The sequence below is a fragment of the Odontesthes bonariensis genome, chromosome 24 (assembly GCF_027942865.1).
Source record: "Odontesthes bonariensis isolate fOdoBon6 chromosome 24, fOdoBon6.hap1, whole genome shotgun sequence".
Taxonomy (NCBI): Eukaryota; Metazoa; Chordata; class Actinopteri; order Atheriniformes; family Atherinopsidae; genus Odontesthes; species Odontesthes bonariensis.
In genome coordinates this window covers 11847658-11862031 of record NC_134529.1, presented here as the reverse complement: position 1 = coordinate 11862031, position 14374 = coordinate 11847658, and the positions used below count along the sequence as shown (strand labels likewise).

The window sequence follows — 14374 nt, the reverse complement described above, 5'->3', positions numbered from 1 at the left end:
TACAACAAAGTATACTTTTTTTAAAAAATTTTTTTATTCCTGGTTAGTCTCAGGATTGAAATTACACCGGCTGAATGGTAAGTTCTATTCAAAAGTACTGGTTAATATGATTTGTGTAGCTCCAAATTCAATGACCTGTTATGCTCTTACTTAGTTGGATTGTCAGCGAGAACTATATTATACATTATTACATCAAAAAACAATACGGAAAACTGTTTAAATTGGTTACTTAGACGTTTCTGTTGTTAAAAAGTTGAAACTGTGACCCTCGATGTAATATTAAAATGTAGGACAACAATCTAAAACCGACACAAAATATCTACAATAATCAACAGTTTCTTATGAAATCTTTACATTGTTTTGGTCACAGAATATGATGGTAATAGGATTTATTGCTACAACTCACGAAAGAGCATTGTCTGCTCAGCGCAGTCATCCGAACTGTTTTTTGTTTTACATTTACTGTCTCTTTAAATGTGGCGGGCTGCCCCGTTGTTGCCGTGCTGGAAACCCCGTATTGACTCTGAAGGGACCCAAGATGGCTGAATACTCACGGGGGGAACTTAGCAATTATCTGTGCAAGACGTCTGGAATGAATGGCAAATAGCAATATAATGTAAAGCGTAAACTTGAAGTAATTATACAACTACATTTTATTGGTTTGCATATTTTTTGGAATGCTTAAATATGAGTAAGGAGAGAGTGCTCTCTCTACGGCCCCGAGCCAGAACATGGCGGAACACTTGGGGAAGAAATAGCAGCTAACGCTAGTTAGCTGGCGTATTATTTAAAGAAAAGTATAAACGACATTCTTGATTAAAACGGTGTCTGTGGTCCGCAAGTATGATATCATGTTAACGATACACAACTGTAGTCAGTTTGTTTCAACTGGTAGTTTTTACATTGAATATGTGGAGCGTAGACAGTTAGCGTACGAGCTAGCTCGCTAGGTTTGGTTGCTAACGTATCTGGCTAGCGTTACCTGCAAGCGTACAAACTGTACTAATAAGCAGGCAGCGTGTTTTGTAAGCCAGTGATCGCAACGGAGGACTTTTTTCTAAATATTCGCCTCACAGCTGTGTGTTTGGTCTTTTGTCACGTCTTTCAGCCGCTGTTTTTGTCGATTAACGTCAACCTCCGTGTCCTCCGCGATGTTAATTACACTGTCCTGAGCTTTCTTCAGTGTTTTGTGTTCTGTGTCTGCGCAGCGCTCTTCCCGTATCCCTGGTTAGATAAGCTTTCAGGGTGATCGTCAAATGTAATCACGTATTATAGTTGTGGGTGCAGAGTCAATCGGGAAATCTTACAGCAGGTATTTCACAAGCAGTTTCAAAGAGCTGTTCTGATTGATCCCTCCCAAAAGTTGTCAACATTGCATTGAAGAAGTGAACAAGTGTCAAAAGTGAATTGAAGTTGTGGCGTTATTAGTTGAGGCAGACGCCATATAAGAGCCAAGAAGGCCTTGAGGGGATACCGAATACAATCACCTGCCAGGATGACTGACACTCGTAGACGAGTTAAAGTCTATACCCTCAATGAGGACAGACAGTGGGATGACCGTGGGACAGGACACGTCTCCTCGGGCTATGTGGAGAGATTGAAAGGCATGTCTCTGCTGGTGCGAGCTGAGAGTGATGGTAAGTAAACAATCCAGTTTTACTATTGGTACAGATACTCTTGTTTGTAATGCATACCTATCCTTACGGATACCATACCCATCAACTGTGTTTTAATCTAACAGGTTCACTACTGTTGGAGTCCAAAATCAACCCAAACACAGCCTACCAGAAACAACAGGTCAGTGTGGTGCAAGTATGATAAAGTATACTTGTATAGAATAACAGCTTACTTTCTGCTGTGTATTAATTTGAAATGGTCTGATGTTTATTTTTATTTTATTTTTTTTTGCAAAGGATACATTGATAGTATGGTCAGAGGCTGAAAATTATGATCTGGCACTAAGCTTCCAAGAGAAGGCTGGATGTGATGAAATCTGGGAGAAAATATGCCAGGTAACTGTTCTTGAATGGATGTGCTTATTTGTCTGTGCCATCTATCGCGTTGATCTCGAGCTATTTTAGTAAGATGCTCTAAATTTAGCTCTATTCTACCTCACTGCTGTTTGTCTTGTTGTTAAGGTGCAGGGAAGGGACCCATCAGTGGACATCACGCAGGATGTGGTGGACGAGTCTGAGGAGGAACGCTTTGATGACATGTCATCGCCAGGTCTGGAGTTGCCGCCATGTGAACTGAATCGCTTGGAGGACCTTGCTGAGCTGGTGGCCTCCTCACTTCCATCTCCCCTGCGACGAGAGAAGCTGGCACTGGCTGTGGAGAATGAAGGCTACATTCGCAAGCTTCTGGAACTGTTTCATATGTGTGAGGATTTGGACAACAGAGAGGGACTGCACCACCTCTATGAAATAATTAAAGGCATCTTCCTGCTGAATCGCACTGCACTCTTTGAGGTTATGTTCTCAGATGAGTGCATCATGGACGTCATTGGTTGTCTGGAGTTTGACCCAGCATTACCACACCCGCGGCGGCATCGAGAGTTTCTCACTAAGACAGCCCGCTTTAAGGAGGTGATCCCCATCTCTGATCCTGAACTACGTCAGAAAATACACCAGACGTATCGCGTGCAGTATATTCAGGACATGGTGCTGCCAACACCCTCTGTTTTTGAGGAGAACATGCTGTCCACCCTGCACTCCTTCATCTTCTTCAACAAGGTGGAGATTGTGGGCATGCTACAGGTGAGGTGTAAGGATTTATTTTAGTGATTGATATGTGTTCTTTAATATTTTGCTGGGGTGTGTTTTTGTTTGTGACCAAAAACATTCTCACTGAAAGAGATTATTTCAAAGTAGATGATACAAATGTATGTAAGCTCATTACAAACTGTCTTTGGATGTCGACAAACCTGTTGGAACATCAAAAATCCATGCGAAGGAGATTCCCTTTTTAATAGGTGTTTAAATAGTAGATGAAAATATCAGTAATTTGGGGACTGTACAGAAGTCTTATTTTTGGGTTATTCTGTTTTGCCCAGCCTCAGATGATCTGTTAGTCTTTTATGGTCACGTGACCTTTGTGTTTTTGTACTATGTCAACTCAGCAGTGTTTATGTATGGCTGTCTCCATAGAGATAGAAAAGTGTTGTGTAAATCAGTTATGCTGCGCTAGAGGAAAACCGAAACGGGCACACTGTTTACTCTGATGCACTGTGCTGTGTGGTGCTCTAACCCCGAGCACCGCTGACATGAACCTTTCCTTCCTCTCTTGAACTTTTCAAACTAATATCACTAAACTAAACTAGTGTTTTAGTCATTTAAACTTTTTATTGAGAATACTTGGTGACACTGGGTTTTCAGTGTAAAATATAAATTCCCCAACTGTTTTATAGACACGTGTATTCATATTGACAGCAAGTGTTTTAAAAAACATATGTTTTTAGATTGTTTTATGGATTAAATATAAAGAGAGACATTTATTAAATGAACTTGATATCTATGATTAGTGTTGTTTTTTTCTATTCGGTTGTATCACCAATCCATTGTAGATAATCAGCTGTTGTGTTACACATTTGGCAGTCTCACAATGAAGTGTGAGGGTCAGTTGTACCCTGATGTCTTGATTATATATTTCGTAATAACCCTTTTATAATTTTTACTTCCCTTTTGATGTCAGGATGATGAGAAGTTCCTCACAGATCTATTTGCACAGCTAACAGATGAGGCTACCGATGATGACAAAAGACATGAACTGGTATGTCATCATTTTATTAGAGATTATTTATCAAGTGATAAATCAATACTCCATTCTTTTTGTCCCTAGTTTCATAGAGCCATGTCTTTTTATTCCTTACAGGTAAACTTCCTAAAGGAGTTTTGTGCATTCTCACAAACATTACAACCTCAAAACAGAGACGCCTTCTTCAAGACATTGTCAAACATGGGCATTCTACCTGCACTAGAGGTCATACTGGTGAGTGTCGTTTGATTGATTATCCAGAAAATGAAGTTCATTACCAGCACAGACGTGAAGAAATAGGCTCTTGCTGTCAGTGGCTTGGATACTGACGCTCCTCTTTTTGCATTGGGATCATAAAATATACTTCCAATGATGATAAATTGAAAGTGAACTAATGGACTTCGTTAAATGTTGTCGGGCATTGTGCGCCACACATGACAACACAACGCCTTGAGAAAAAGTATGAGAATTTGTATATCATCCTTATAGTGTTTAATTGTGACTGAGGAGGCAATGCAATAGTTTTTATTATTTCAGTGCAGCTCTTATAAGAGAATGTTATTTAAGATTTTTGGTGTTTTGGATATTGATTCTGCTTCATCCTTCACCTACGAACCATGACTCAGCTATTTGTTCTCTTGAACTTGTCAGAACTTTTGCCACAATGAAACATTACTAACGTTGGTTTGCTCTGTAAAACGTGAAGCTCAGGCTTGAAGTGCATTGACAATAGTGGCTGAGTATGAATAAGGATGCTGATGGTCATCAGTGTTGCTGCTGCTGGGCTGAGAAAGACACCATAGGAAGGAGCATTTTCTGGCTTAGTTGTATAGTAGCTTCATTCTCCTCCTATTTCTTGTCTGATACCTTTAAACTGTTGTGGCTAACAATGCTTGGTTTTATTATCTGTCACAAAGATCAGCTCTTGGCCATGATAAAGTTCCACTGTGTAACATTTAGTCATCTTTTTAAATAATTTCATTTGTGTAGATTTACATGAAAACAATAATTGTATTTTTCATCCTCTTAGAACAAGTTATTTATATTATAAAACACTGTGACTTGCCTCACTGACATGTCACTACAGTAGCTGAAAAGGGATAAACCAAACCCTCTTGAGCAGCCTTTTTGCAATTTTTGTGAAACATCCCCTCCCCCCAACACAAATTTGGTCCGTGACCCTTCACACACAACAACATGGCGGAGTAGAGGTGTAGCTGTCCCACGCTACACAGGCTGCATGAATACAGAAGATTTGTCTGCAGTGTGTGTCGTTGTGTGGTGTGAAGTTCACCGCCTAAACAGACGGAATTATCTTGCAGTCCCTCAGAACTGATTTTGTACGCTTTATCAGAAAAAGCAAGTTAAGTGATAACTTATTCACCATGTTCCTGTCACATCTGCATTCAATAGAGTTGTGAGTCTATACTGCCCTTAAAAGTCAATTAAATTAAGATTATCCTATTAATCATTTAATCCGGTTTTAGACCACGTATGTAATGAATTTTCATTGATACAAGTAGTCAGATCAATTTGAATACCATTTTAAGTGCATAAAAAAATCTGCTTATATAAATTGTAAAAATATTTATCTAAAATATCTAAGTGGCAACTTTTGACCCACCTCAGCACTAGAAGCTGTAGCTTACATACGAGTGGAGTAGTGGAGTATACTCACTGCCAAATTTCCTCTGATGTGCATCACAGTTGATTGCTGCAAGTCTTTTCTTTTCTTTGACTGAAATATAGCAGACATGATAGGCTTTTCTCTTCCTCTCTAGTACTAGTTTTACTTGCCCTTTAGTTACCCTCATTACATAGCTTGGTTAAGCTGGGCATACACTGTGCGATTTTTTTCAATCGCATGATTCAGCTGCTGCTCATACTGTACGAGTGAATCGCAAGGGTTAAAACGTCACAGCTCACGATTCCTGTTCTCACACTGTACGACCCGATGGTCTGATGCGATCTGGCTGCTCACACTACACGACACGTCGGACTCGGTCGCCGGTCGCTGCCATGCTGTTCTGTTGTCTTTTTCTTCTTCTGTTGACAATTTTCTCTTCCGTGCCTATGTTTGCGCATGCGTAGTGTGACAGGATGAGGTCAATCGGCTCGTCCAGCTGCTTCAACTGTGCGAGAGCCTCACGAGGAGCGACCAGGATTTCAAACAAGTTTGATTTTCATCCGATCGATCGGGAGGTGGTCGGGAGGGCTTAATCGTTTGTCGTTACCCCATGTATACTACACGATGCGAGACGCACGATTGAGCCAAAACTCGAAATCGGGCCAGAAATCGCACAGTGTATGCCCAGCTTTAGGTTGAGGCACTAATTTCATACCGATCCTTATTTACTGATATGAAGCAGCATAAGGTAGTGACATTGTGCAAATGCTACCAGTCTTGGCTCAGCTTAATATGGCTGTTGTATCATTTTTACACGCCACAGTGAAGTCTCTGCTGGACAGGTCGATTAGGTTAAAAAAAAAAAAAAAAAAAAAGGGTAGAAGTGAGGGATATACCCGCTTCTCTGGGCACCAGTGAACACTGTTGACGAACCTTATAGAGTTCTTTCCCTGGAATTTAGTTTGGCTGTAGAATACAGGTGTAGCCAAAGCTAACACTGTGGCTCCAAGGTCTTCAGCAGCTGGGGAAAGCTGAGATTTTCCATTACTGAACAAGTACATGGGCCGTTATCTTGAAAAGTTACCACACATTTGGTGATTCTCTTCTCATTCCCTCACACTTACATACACTTACATACACATACACTTTGTTTACCGTCAGCTGTTGGGCATGTTTGGAGTGTCTGTGAACGTCTGTTGTATTTTTTTGTTTATAATGCACCATTGGCACCGTCAGATGTCATTGATGTTTTTTCAGATGATTCAACGTGCTGAATCACTGTGGATTGCGTTGGTGAGAAAGCAAGCTGCTAACTGAACATGACACAGATTGTCTGTTCTCATTTGTTATCTTAATTTCTGCAAAACAATGGTTCACTTTTCACACCAACATGGCCATGAGGAGTGAAGAAACTATCCAAAAGATAACCACGAATCAAGAGAGACCAGCTCTCTATGGCATTGTTTCTTTTTTTCTTTTACAAACTACAGTCTTCCAGTGTTAAAAATGTTGGCTGAGTAGTGCTGAATATATTCCTCGAGGTTGCAGATATTAGGGCAACGTGAAAGCAGCTTATATGGTTTCTTGCATTAGTTGTCTCACCCAAGTATTTTATTTGCAAGGAAGATTTTCCACACCGTGTACATTTAATCTAGTTTCGGGTTACAGCTACATAATGTGGCCTTTCCTTCTATTTTTATGTCTGTTTTACAGTAGTTCTGTGTAACTCTGCAACGTCGCAGTGCAACTTCATTGTTGGGCTGATGCTAGAAAATCGATAGTAAGCGGTCGCATGCCATGCACTCTGTTGAGAGTATTATGTCATTGCATCGATGCAGAATAGTTCATATCTGCATTGAGATGCATCTTGGAATTTGGAAATTATGACACCTTTTCGGTTCGCAGTTTGCTGACAAATGAATTTTTGTCAAACAGGGAATGGACGATGTCCAGGTGCGTGGTGCAGCCACAGATATATTCTCTTATCTTGTGGAGTACAACCCCTCCATGGTACGAGAGTTTGTCATGCAGGAGTCTCAGCAGAATGATGACGTGAGTATATGTAAAGAGACAAAGTGAAATAAAAGGAAATTGTACTAATTTCTCATAGAGGTGGGTCTAAAATAATATTTCTTCACCTTTCAGGACATCCTTCTGATCAACCTGATCATAGAACACATGATCTGTGATACAGACCCAGAGCTGGGTGGAGCAGTGCAGCTAATGGGCTTGCTACGGACTCTGGTGGATCCAGAGAACATGTTGGCTACTGCAAATGTGAGTTGCACAAATATGCAACTATTTATTTATTATTTTTTTGGACGATGTTTCGTCCGTAAGCCTCAGCAGGATACTTCCCGTGTTGCCAGCTCAATTCTGTTGAGTCGAGTGGTATTGGGCAGAAACACCAAGTATGGGCCTATACCTCTTGATAAGGATGCAAAAGAGAAGAAAACAGAGAAATGGTGTGTTGTGGTTCCACAACTTACCACTTTGAATAAAAAAAAAAAGAGAGAGAAATATCATCATTCCAGTAGATATTATTACAGACTGAATGGCACTATTTTTGGCCTTGTTTTTAGTTTTCAGGGAACTGGGAAAACCATTTACACATTGCATTTCAAAATATTGCAATTTGGCAAAACCTCCTATTTTTTTTTTTATTATTTTTTTTTTCCAGAAAACTGAAAAGACTGAGTTCCTGAGCTTTTTCTACAAGCATTGTATGCATGTCCTCTCAGCTCCGCTGCTGGCCAACACCACAGAAGAAAAGCCTAGCAAAGGTGCTGAATGTCTTTGAGCTGTGTTCATCTGTTAGTTCTTTTTCTCTCAGGTGCTTTTTGTTTTGCTTACTACCTTTTCTCCCTCCTGTAGATGATTTTCAGACATCCCAGTTGCTTGCCTTGATTTTGGAGCTGCTAACATTTTGTGTTGAGCACCACACATATCACATCAAGAACTACATCATCAACAAGGACATTCTCAGGAGGGTATTGGTGCTCACTGCCTCTCAGCATGCCTTCCTGGCACTATGTAAGTGACATATGTTACTTTTGAACGTGAACACAACTTATTGTGTATGTTATTTTGAACATAACGACAGGAATTTGGAGCTCAGTATACGTCTGTCTTTCTGTAGGTGCCCTGCGCTTCATGCGGAGGATTATTGGTCTGAAGGATGAATTCTACAATCGCTACATCATGAGAAACTTCCTCTTTGAGCCTGTTATCAAGGCCTTCCTCAATAACGGCTCACGCTACAATCTAATGAACTCGGCCATCATTGAGATGTTTGAATATATCCGTGTGGTGAGTGTCTCCTAAACTCAGTTATTAGTTGTCAGAACTGTCTTTTTGAAGTTTTATATAACACAAACGTGCTATATTTTTGATCACGTTCATTAACTTTTGTACCACGTTCTACTTCTTCTTTTGTATGGTCTTTATCTTAAACTGTAAAATATCCCTTGTTTCTCTTTTCCCACTTTCCCACTCCTACTGCATTTCTATCCTTTGCTTCCACCTCCCATTACTCCCAGGAGGATGTAAAGTCTCTCACGGCTCATATAGTGGAGAACTACTGGAAGGCTCTCGAAGATGTGGACTACGTCCAGACATTTAAGGGCCTAAAGCTACGATATGAACAGCAGCGAGAGAGACAAGACAACCCCAAACTGGATAGGTGAGAACACCAAAACACAATACTGTTACTTCTATTACACTGACACTGCTGAAGTAATCATTGATTTTCAATATGTCACTGATAATAAATCATCTGCAACTCACCTCAGAATCAGTGACAGACCCAGTAGCATGTTCCAGTGAAGCACACAACAGTAGCCCAGACATGCTGCATTCCCTGTCATCAAGGCAAAAAACCTTTAGTTCATTGTCATAACTGATCGTTTATCATTTGGAATTATGTGTTTATTGCAAGCTTTAGATTTTTCTGTGTTTAGATGTCTCAGTTTTACCTCTGTGATGTTACAATAAGTGTAACAGGGATTAACTTAGTCGAACAAAGTCTTTTACATTGTTTTTTGCTAATTTATTGGTTTGAAAATGATGAAAACATCCTGTTGCAGTTTGTACAATTAGGTTTCTCTGAGAAACTGAGTTTGTATTTATGAGTTTCTGCAGGGTTATTTTTGTTAGATTTGTTTTAATAATTATAGTAGTACATTTTTTTTAATGACTCGTATAACTATCGCTGAAAAAAAGTCCTTATCGGATAAGTATCGACAGTAAATAGTGAAAAAGTCTGTGATATCTTTGTTTTACAGCTCACGTTGATAAGTATTTAAGTAATGGGAATGCTTTTTTTAGCATGTTTTTGGTGTGTTATCTACTGTATTTTTTTGACAGTAAATGTTTTGTTATAAAAACAAGCACCTCAGGTTTCTCAGATTTACACAATGAGTTCACTAATGATTGAGATTGTGTTACGTACCAGTTACTTCTCTGATTGATGGTACACACTGTGAAATATCAGTGAAACTGCTGAACAGGTCACTCAAGATGATAAATGAATGCCAGTGCTCCCAGCTGTTTCCCATTACATTGCACAAACACATTAAGTCTAAAAGTGAGGTAAAAGGGGCTTAAGAGGACCTGTATGATGTACACATACTGTATTTTGTTGTTTAATCACTCGGCTGTACATTATCTTCTGCAGCATGCGCTCTATCCTGCGGAACCACCGCTTCCGTCGCGATGCGCGGACGCTAGAGGACGAAGAGGAGATGTGGTTTAATACGGATGAAGATGACCTTGAAGACGGTGAGGCAGTTGTTCCGCCTTCTGACAAGATGAAGAGTGAGGAAGACCTCATGGAGCCTATTAGCAAGTTCATGGAGAGAAAGAAATGTACGTTTGGGAACACATTGTTTTTTTAGTGTGTTAGTTTGATGTGCCGGGGAAATGCATGTGTTGTAGGACCAGAAATTTTATCAATGAGTAGTGAGGATTTCTGTACTTGTGATGACATGGCAGGATTTTGTGATAGTTATAGTGAAAAATAAGGATATAAAAAAACAGCCAAACCTATGTTATACTAAAATACAGTCGGCTTGAATTTAATTCTTACACTTTTAGTGCTAGAATGAAATTGAAAACCTGATCATGTTCTAGTGCTGTTCTTAAGTCTAGTCATTGTAAATTACCAGTGTATGTGGTTTATCTCCAACCCCACTGACCTGAAGAACATATATGTAAGTTCATATACTTTAAAATACATTTATCTGGATTTGTGCTAGCATGTACAAAAATGTTAGGTGTATTTGTATTTTTAAGTATCTCTGAATGAACCATTTTTACATGCTGGTTAGATATGGAGATATGTTGATAAATTGAGCTGTGGTCCCCTTTTCCTTGCAGAAAGCTTTGTTTTCTACAGGCTTCCAAACAAAAAAAAGGAAACAAGAATTGTAAAAATGTGTCCTGGTTACAGAGGACGATATTAATTACTGTAACAAACGTTATTGTTGAACATATATATATTTTGTCCACCTTCTATCTCAACCCACAGTAAAAGACACCGACGATAAAGAAGTGATGGGGAAGTCGAGCTTTTCAGGCAGGCAGAATCCAAGCTTCAAGCTTTCCTTCTCTGGATCCACTAAAACCAGCCTGTCCAGTCCCCCTCCTTCTGCCTCATTGAACGCAGGTTCTCCAGGATCACCAGGTTCTCCGGGCTCAGGGGCACGGAGCTCACCCCCCACCACAACTGTAACCACAAAGGTACCCGTCAGCTTTTTGAAGTTTGAAGTCTCTCCCTGTAAAGTCCCACAAAGTCACTCATGGAGACTTGAGTTTTAAGCATCAAGTCCAAAACTGGTTGTCATCTCTATGCTGTTTTGAGAAGCTTATGAAAGAAATAAAGAATTGTGAAAGCAGAGCTTTAGCCATGACACTCACACCTATGCTGTGATTTTCACACCAAGCCTGTTTTGTATTGCATACAGTTGTGATCGCAGCTAATGTGTTATTGGGCTGGAATCACTCTTTACTTGCACGCTTTATTTAGACGGTGGAAAGTCAGAATAAAACATGCACATAAGACCCATACAAAAAGCATATCTGCATATCTTTAATAGACAGATTACGAGCAGCATTACAAAGAGACAGTGAGGAAAGCGAAGGTTTTCCAGTGTAACATGGCATTAAAGTAATGAATTTAATCCCAAGCAAACAATACTTGAAATGTTCCACAAACTGCTCTTGATTGCTGGATTAATGTTATTTCTTTTGTCTGCCTCAGGGAGGTTTAGTGGGACTGGTGGACTATCCTGACGATGACGAGGAGGAGGAAGAGGATGAGGAAGAGGACGGGGAGAGTAAAGAGGACCCTCTGCCACCTTCGAAGAAGTCCAAACTGAGCTCGTAAAGAATCGCTTTTGCAGCTTGTGCTCTGCTCAAACAGTTTCAGAGTACAGACTTTCACATCAAACTTGTACACAAATTGAATGAATGAAAGCCGCCCCTCGCTGTCAGCGGGTGGCCAAAGGAGGAGCAGACTGCTAATGAATATGAAGCCTCCTCAGACTCATCGTATTCATACAAGTGCCAATCAGGAGTCCAGGAGTGGAGATGCTGTCTGAAAAGCGAAGCAGACAGGAGAAAGTTTTGGGGGAAAAGAAGATCTCTTTAAGATCCTCGGTGGACTCGGAAAGCTTGAGGCTGGTTGGAGTTTGGTAATTTTGCAACTGGGGGAAAAGACCACATACTAATACACATGTACATGCAGACTGAAATCTCTTAGAGCTCACATGCTTGGACCATAACTCACTGCCCCCTCCCCCTGCCCCCCACTCAGGGAAGGACATCACAGCGGCCCAGATGGGTCGGCCAATTCAGACCCAGAACCACCAATCGCACCCCCATCCCCTCCTGAGAGTCCACTTCCCCTCTGTTCTTTTCTACTTTTCTTCTCTGCTCTTGTTCCCCTCTTTGTCTGTTGCTTTTCGTCCCCTTTTAAGTTAGTATATAGGACCAGATGGGAGGCAGCATGTGGCAAAGAGCTGTCCTTGTTGTCGTTTGATGATGTCATCATTGTCGTCGTTCCTCAGCGGATGTTCTTTCTCTGAAGAGCAAAAAGCCAGCAGTTTGTTCATTTTCTTTTTGTTCTCTTTTTGTCTCAATCTTTCACCTGTTTTTTGTAAATTACAAGAAAAAGACCTGCCTTTAAATGTTCAGGACGTTTTCAGTCACACTTGAACAGGTTTTTAAAGACCTCAGTAGGTGAGCTAGTTTTACCCTTTTTGCCCTTTGAAACTGCAGATTTTTTGGAGAATTTGTAATCCCATCTTGATTAAAGATTGAGTGGAATTCTAGATGTGATGAATTTTGTCATATCTTCTCATTTTTTTCTTTTTTCATGAGTGTACACTTAGTTGTTTGGAAAATTTGGGACCATTAAAAATGATCTTTGCTGTAAGATGTCCTACTACCTTTGTCCTAATAACTTCTATGTTTCTTTGCTCCATCTAACATCTCATTGATAAATCATGGTTCCTTTCCTTCATAAGAAGATGACCCAATTTTGGTAGCACAATCAGTGTTCTTGAGTTCAGCACGATGCCACAGACTCTACGGCAGCCAAATGCCTCTGAAAACTGAAGACTGATCTGATATTCCAGCAGCTATCATTTGAGTAGTGACTTCAAAATAAATCAGTATTCAATTTCCAAACTGTTTGTTTAACTTTTTCTGCAACTTTAACATTGTCTGGTAGTCTTGTGAAGCCACACAGCATGCAGCAACTATGTGCTCCAACTTACTCTCAGTGCTTTTTGGGTTTATTTCACTCCCATCTCACGGAGTTACTCGATGGGACAAAGAAATGCCGTAACATTCCAACAAAACAGATGTGTCACTGAAAACTCATGGTAGCTGATGTCCTCGCGGTCCACCAGGTGGTGCTCTAATTCCACAGGGGAATTGTTATAGAGTTGAATCATCGCCACTTTGGTCATTCCACCTTCACCTTGAAGCAGTTCAATAATATTTTGTGTATTTTAGTCAGTTGTTCTTGAATAGCTTCTCCACACACAACTGCTTAACTGTCGTTCTAACACTTCTATCCAGCCTAAGACATTTGCGTCTGTTTGTAGACTGGAAGTTGGTGATTTTAATAATCCTCTTGGATTACTGCTGTGAGGAACTTGTACATCACTGCATTAACTGCAGTTTTTACTTGCATTTTCTTCTAGAAACAGGACTATCGAAGTGAAAGGTTCCAATTAAAGGTCTGTTCTTTAGATGGTTCACAGTTTTGTTGCAAGTGCGTATGATTTATGACACAAATTTGGTTGTAATTGCTGTTTTTCAGTAAGAGAACATGTATGGATAACACGCTGTCATCACTGCAAACTTTATGTCATAACTGAAAACCGCAGCACTCTGGAAGACCTTTTGTTTTTTGTTTTTCTTCCCCTGTTTAGTAAAAATTGTTTGAAAAAAAAGCCTGCACCTCCCAGCTTATGTGGTCAACTCAGTGGGAGTTAGAGTACATCTCCAAAACAAACAGGATCAAGGCCACCAAGAAGTCACTGTGTTGTCCCTCCAAGTGCATTGTGGCCTTCAAACATTGTTTATTAATTAAAATCAAACAGAAGAGGATCACTGGGTGCCCAGTGTGCGATGAGAGCCATCACACAACGCCTATTAAGGCACCCATTCACATGAAAGCCATCTCCAGACAAGGGCAGCTTTTGAAGAGCAGCCCTCCCTGCCAGCCTCTGTTTGCTCCTCAGCAGGAGTGTGGCAGAGTCTGTCTGTGCGTGTTTGTTTGTGCCTTGTGTCTTTGCCACTGGAGAGGCCAGCTTGCTCCTGGTGCCAGCCACTGCTCCACCAGAATGCCGGCTCCGTTTCCAGTGCCAAGTCGCTCAGCCTGCGCTGCTCGCCTGTATGTCTGCCAGGCTTAAGAGTCCCCATCAGGGGCACTGCTGTCCAGTTTCCTGCTGGGCAAATGAAAAGCCTCTTTGACAGTTCTCT

At 40.6% G+C, this 14374-nt stretch overlaps 1 protein-coding gene across 3 annotated transcripts; it reads left to right on the top strand.

Moving 5' to 3' along the window:
• The first annotated feature begins 511 nt into the window (after positions 1-511).
• smek1 (SMEK homolog 1, suppressor of mek1 (Dictyostelium)) lies at positions 512-13069 on the top strand. 3 transcript variants are annotated; one of them, XM_075458449.1, is made up of 15 exons: positions 512-1637; positions 1742-1797; positions 1914-2012; positions 2139-2756; positions 3691-3768; positions 3871-3987; positions 7316-7432; positions 7526-7657; positions 8061-8163; positions 8255-8413; positions 8520-8689; positions 8923-9062; positions 10056-10246; positions 10908-11119; positions 11640-13069. In XM_075458449.1, exons 1-15 carry the CDS (start codon positions 1496-1498, stop codon positions 11763-11765), a joined length of 2460 nt encoding a protein of 819 aa, XP_075314564.1. In that variant the 5' UTR covers positions 512-1495; the 3' UTR covers positions 11766-13069. The 3 variants fall into 3 exon arrangements, with proteins under 3 accessions (XP_075314564.1, XP_075314565.1, XP_075314563.1); XM_075458450.1 differs by having other exon boundaries at positions 8920-9062; positions 10056-10159; XM_075458448.1 differs by having other exon boundaries at positions 8920-9062.
• Positions 13070-14374: the final 1305 nt, after the last annotated feature.

What these genes read in the sequence shown, in the direction of transcription:
- smek1 (XM_075458448.1), top strand. Translation starts at nt 1,496, where the DNA reads ATGACTGACACTCGTAGACGAGTTAAAGTCTATACCCTCAATGAGGAC. An exon ending in ACATGTTGGCTACTGCAAAT is followed by an intron (nt 7,658 to 8,060) that starts GTGAGTTGCACA and finishes TTTTTTTTCCAG; the next exon opens with AAAACTGAAAAGACTGAGTT. An exon ending in GCATGCCTTCCTGGCACTAT is followed by an intron (nt 8,414 to 8,519) that starts GTAAGTGACATA and finishes GTCTTTCTGTAG; the next exon opens with GTGCCCTGCGCTTCATGCGG.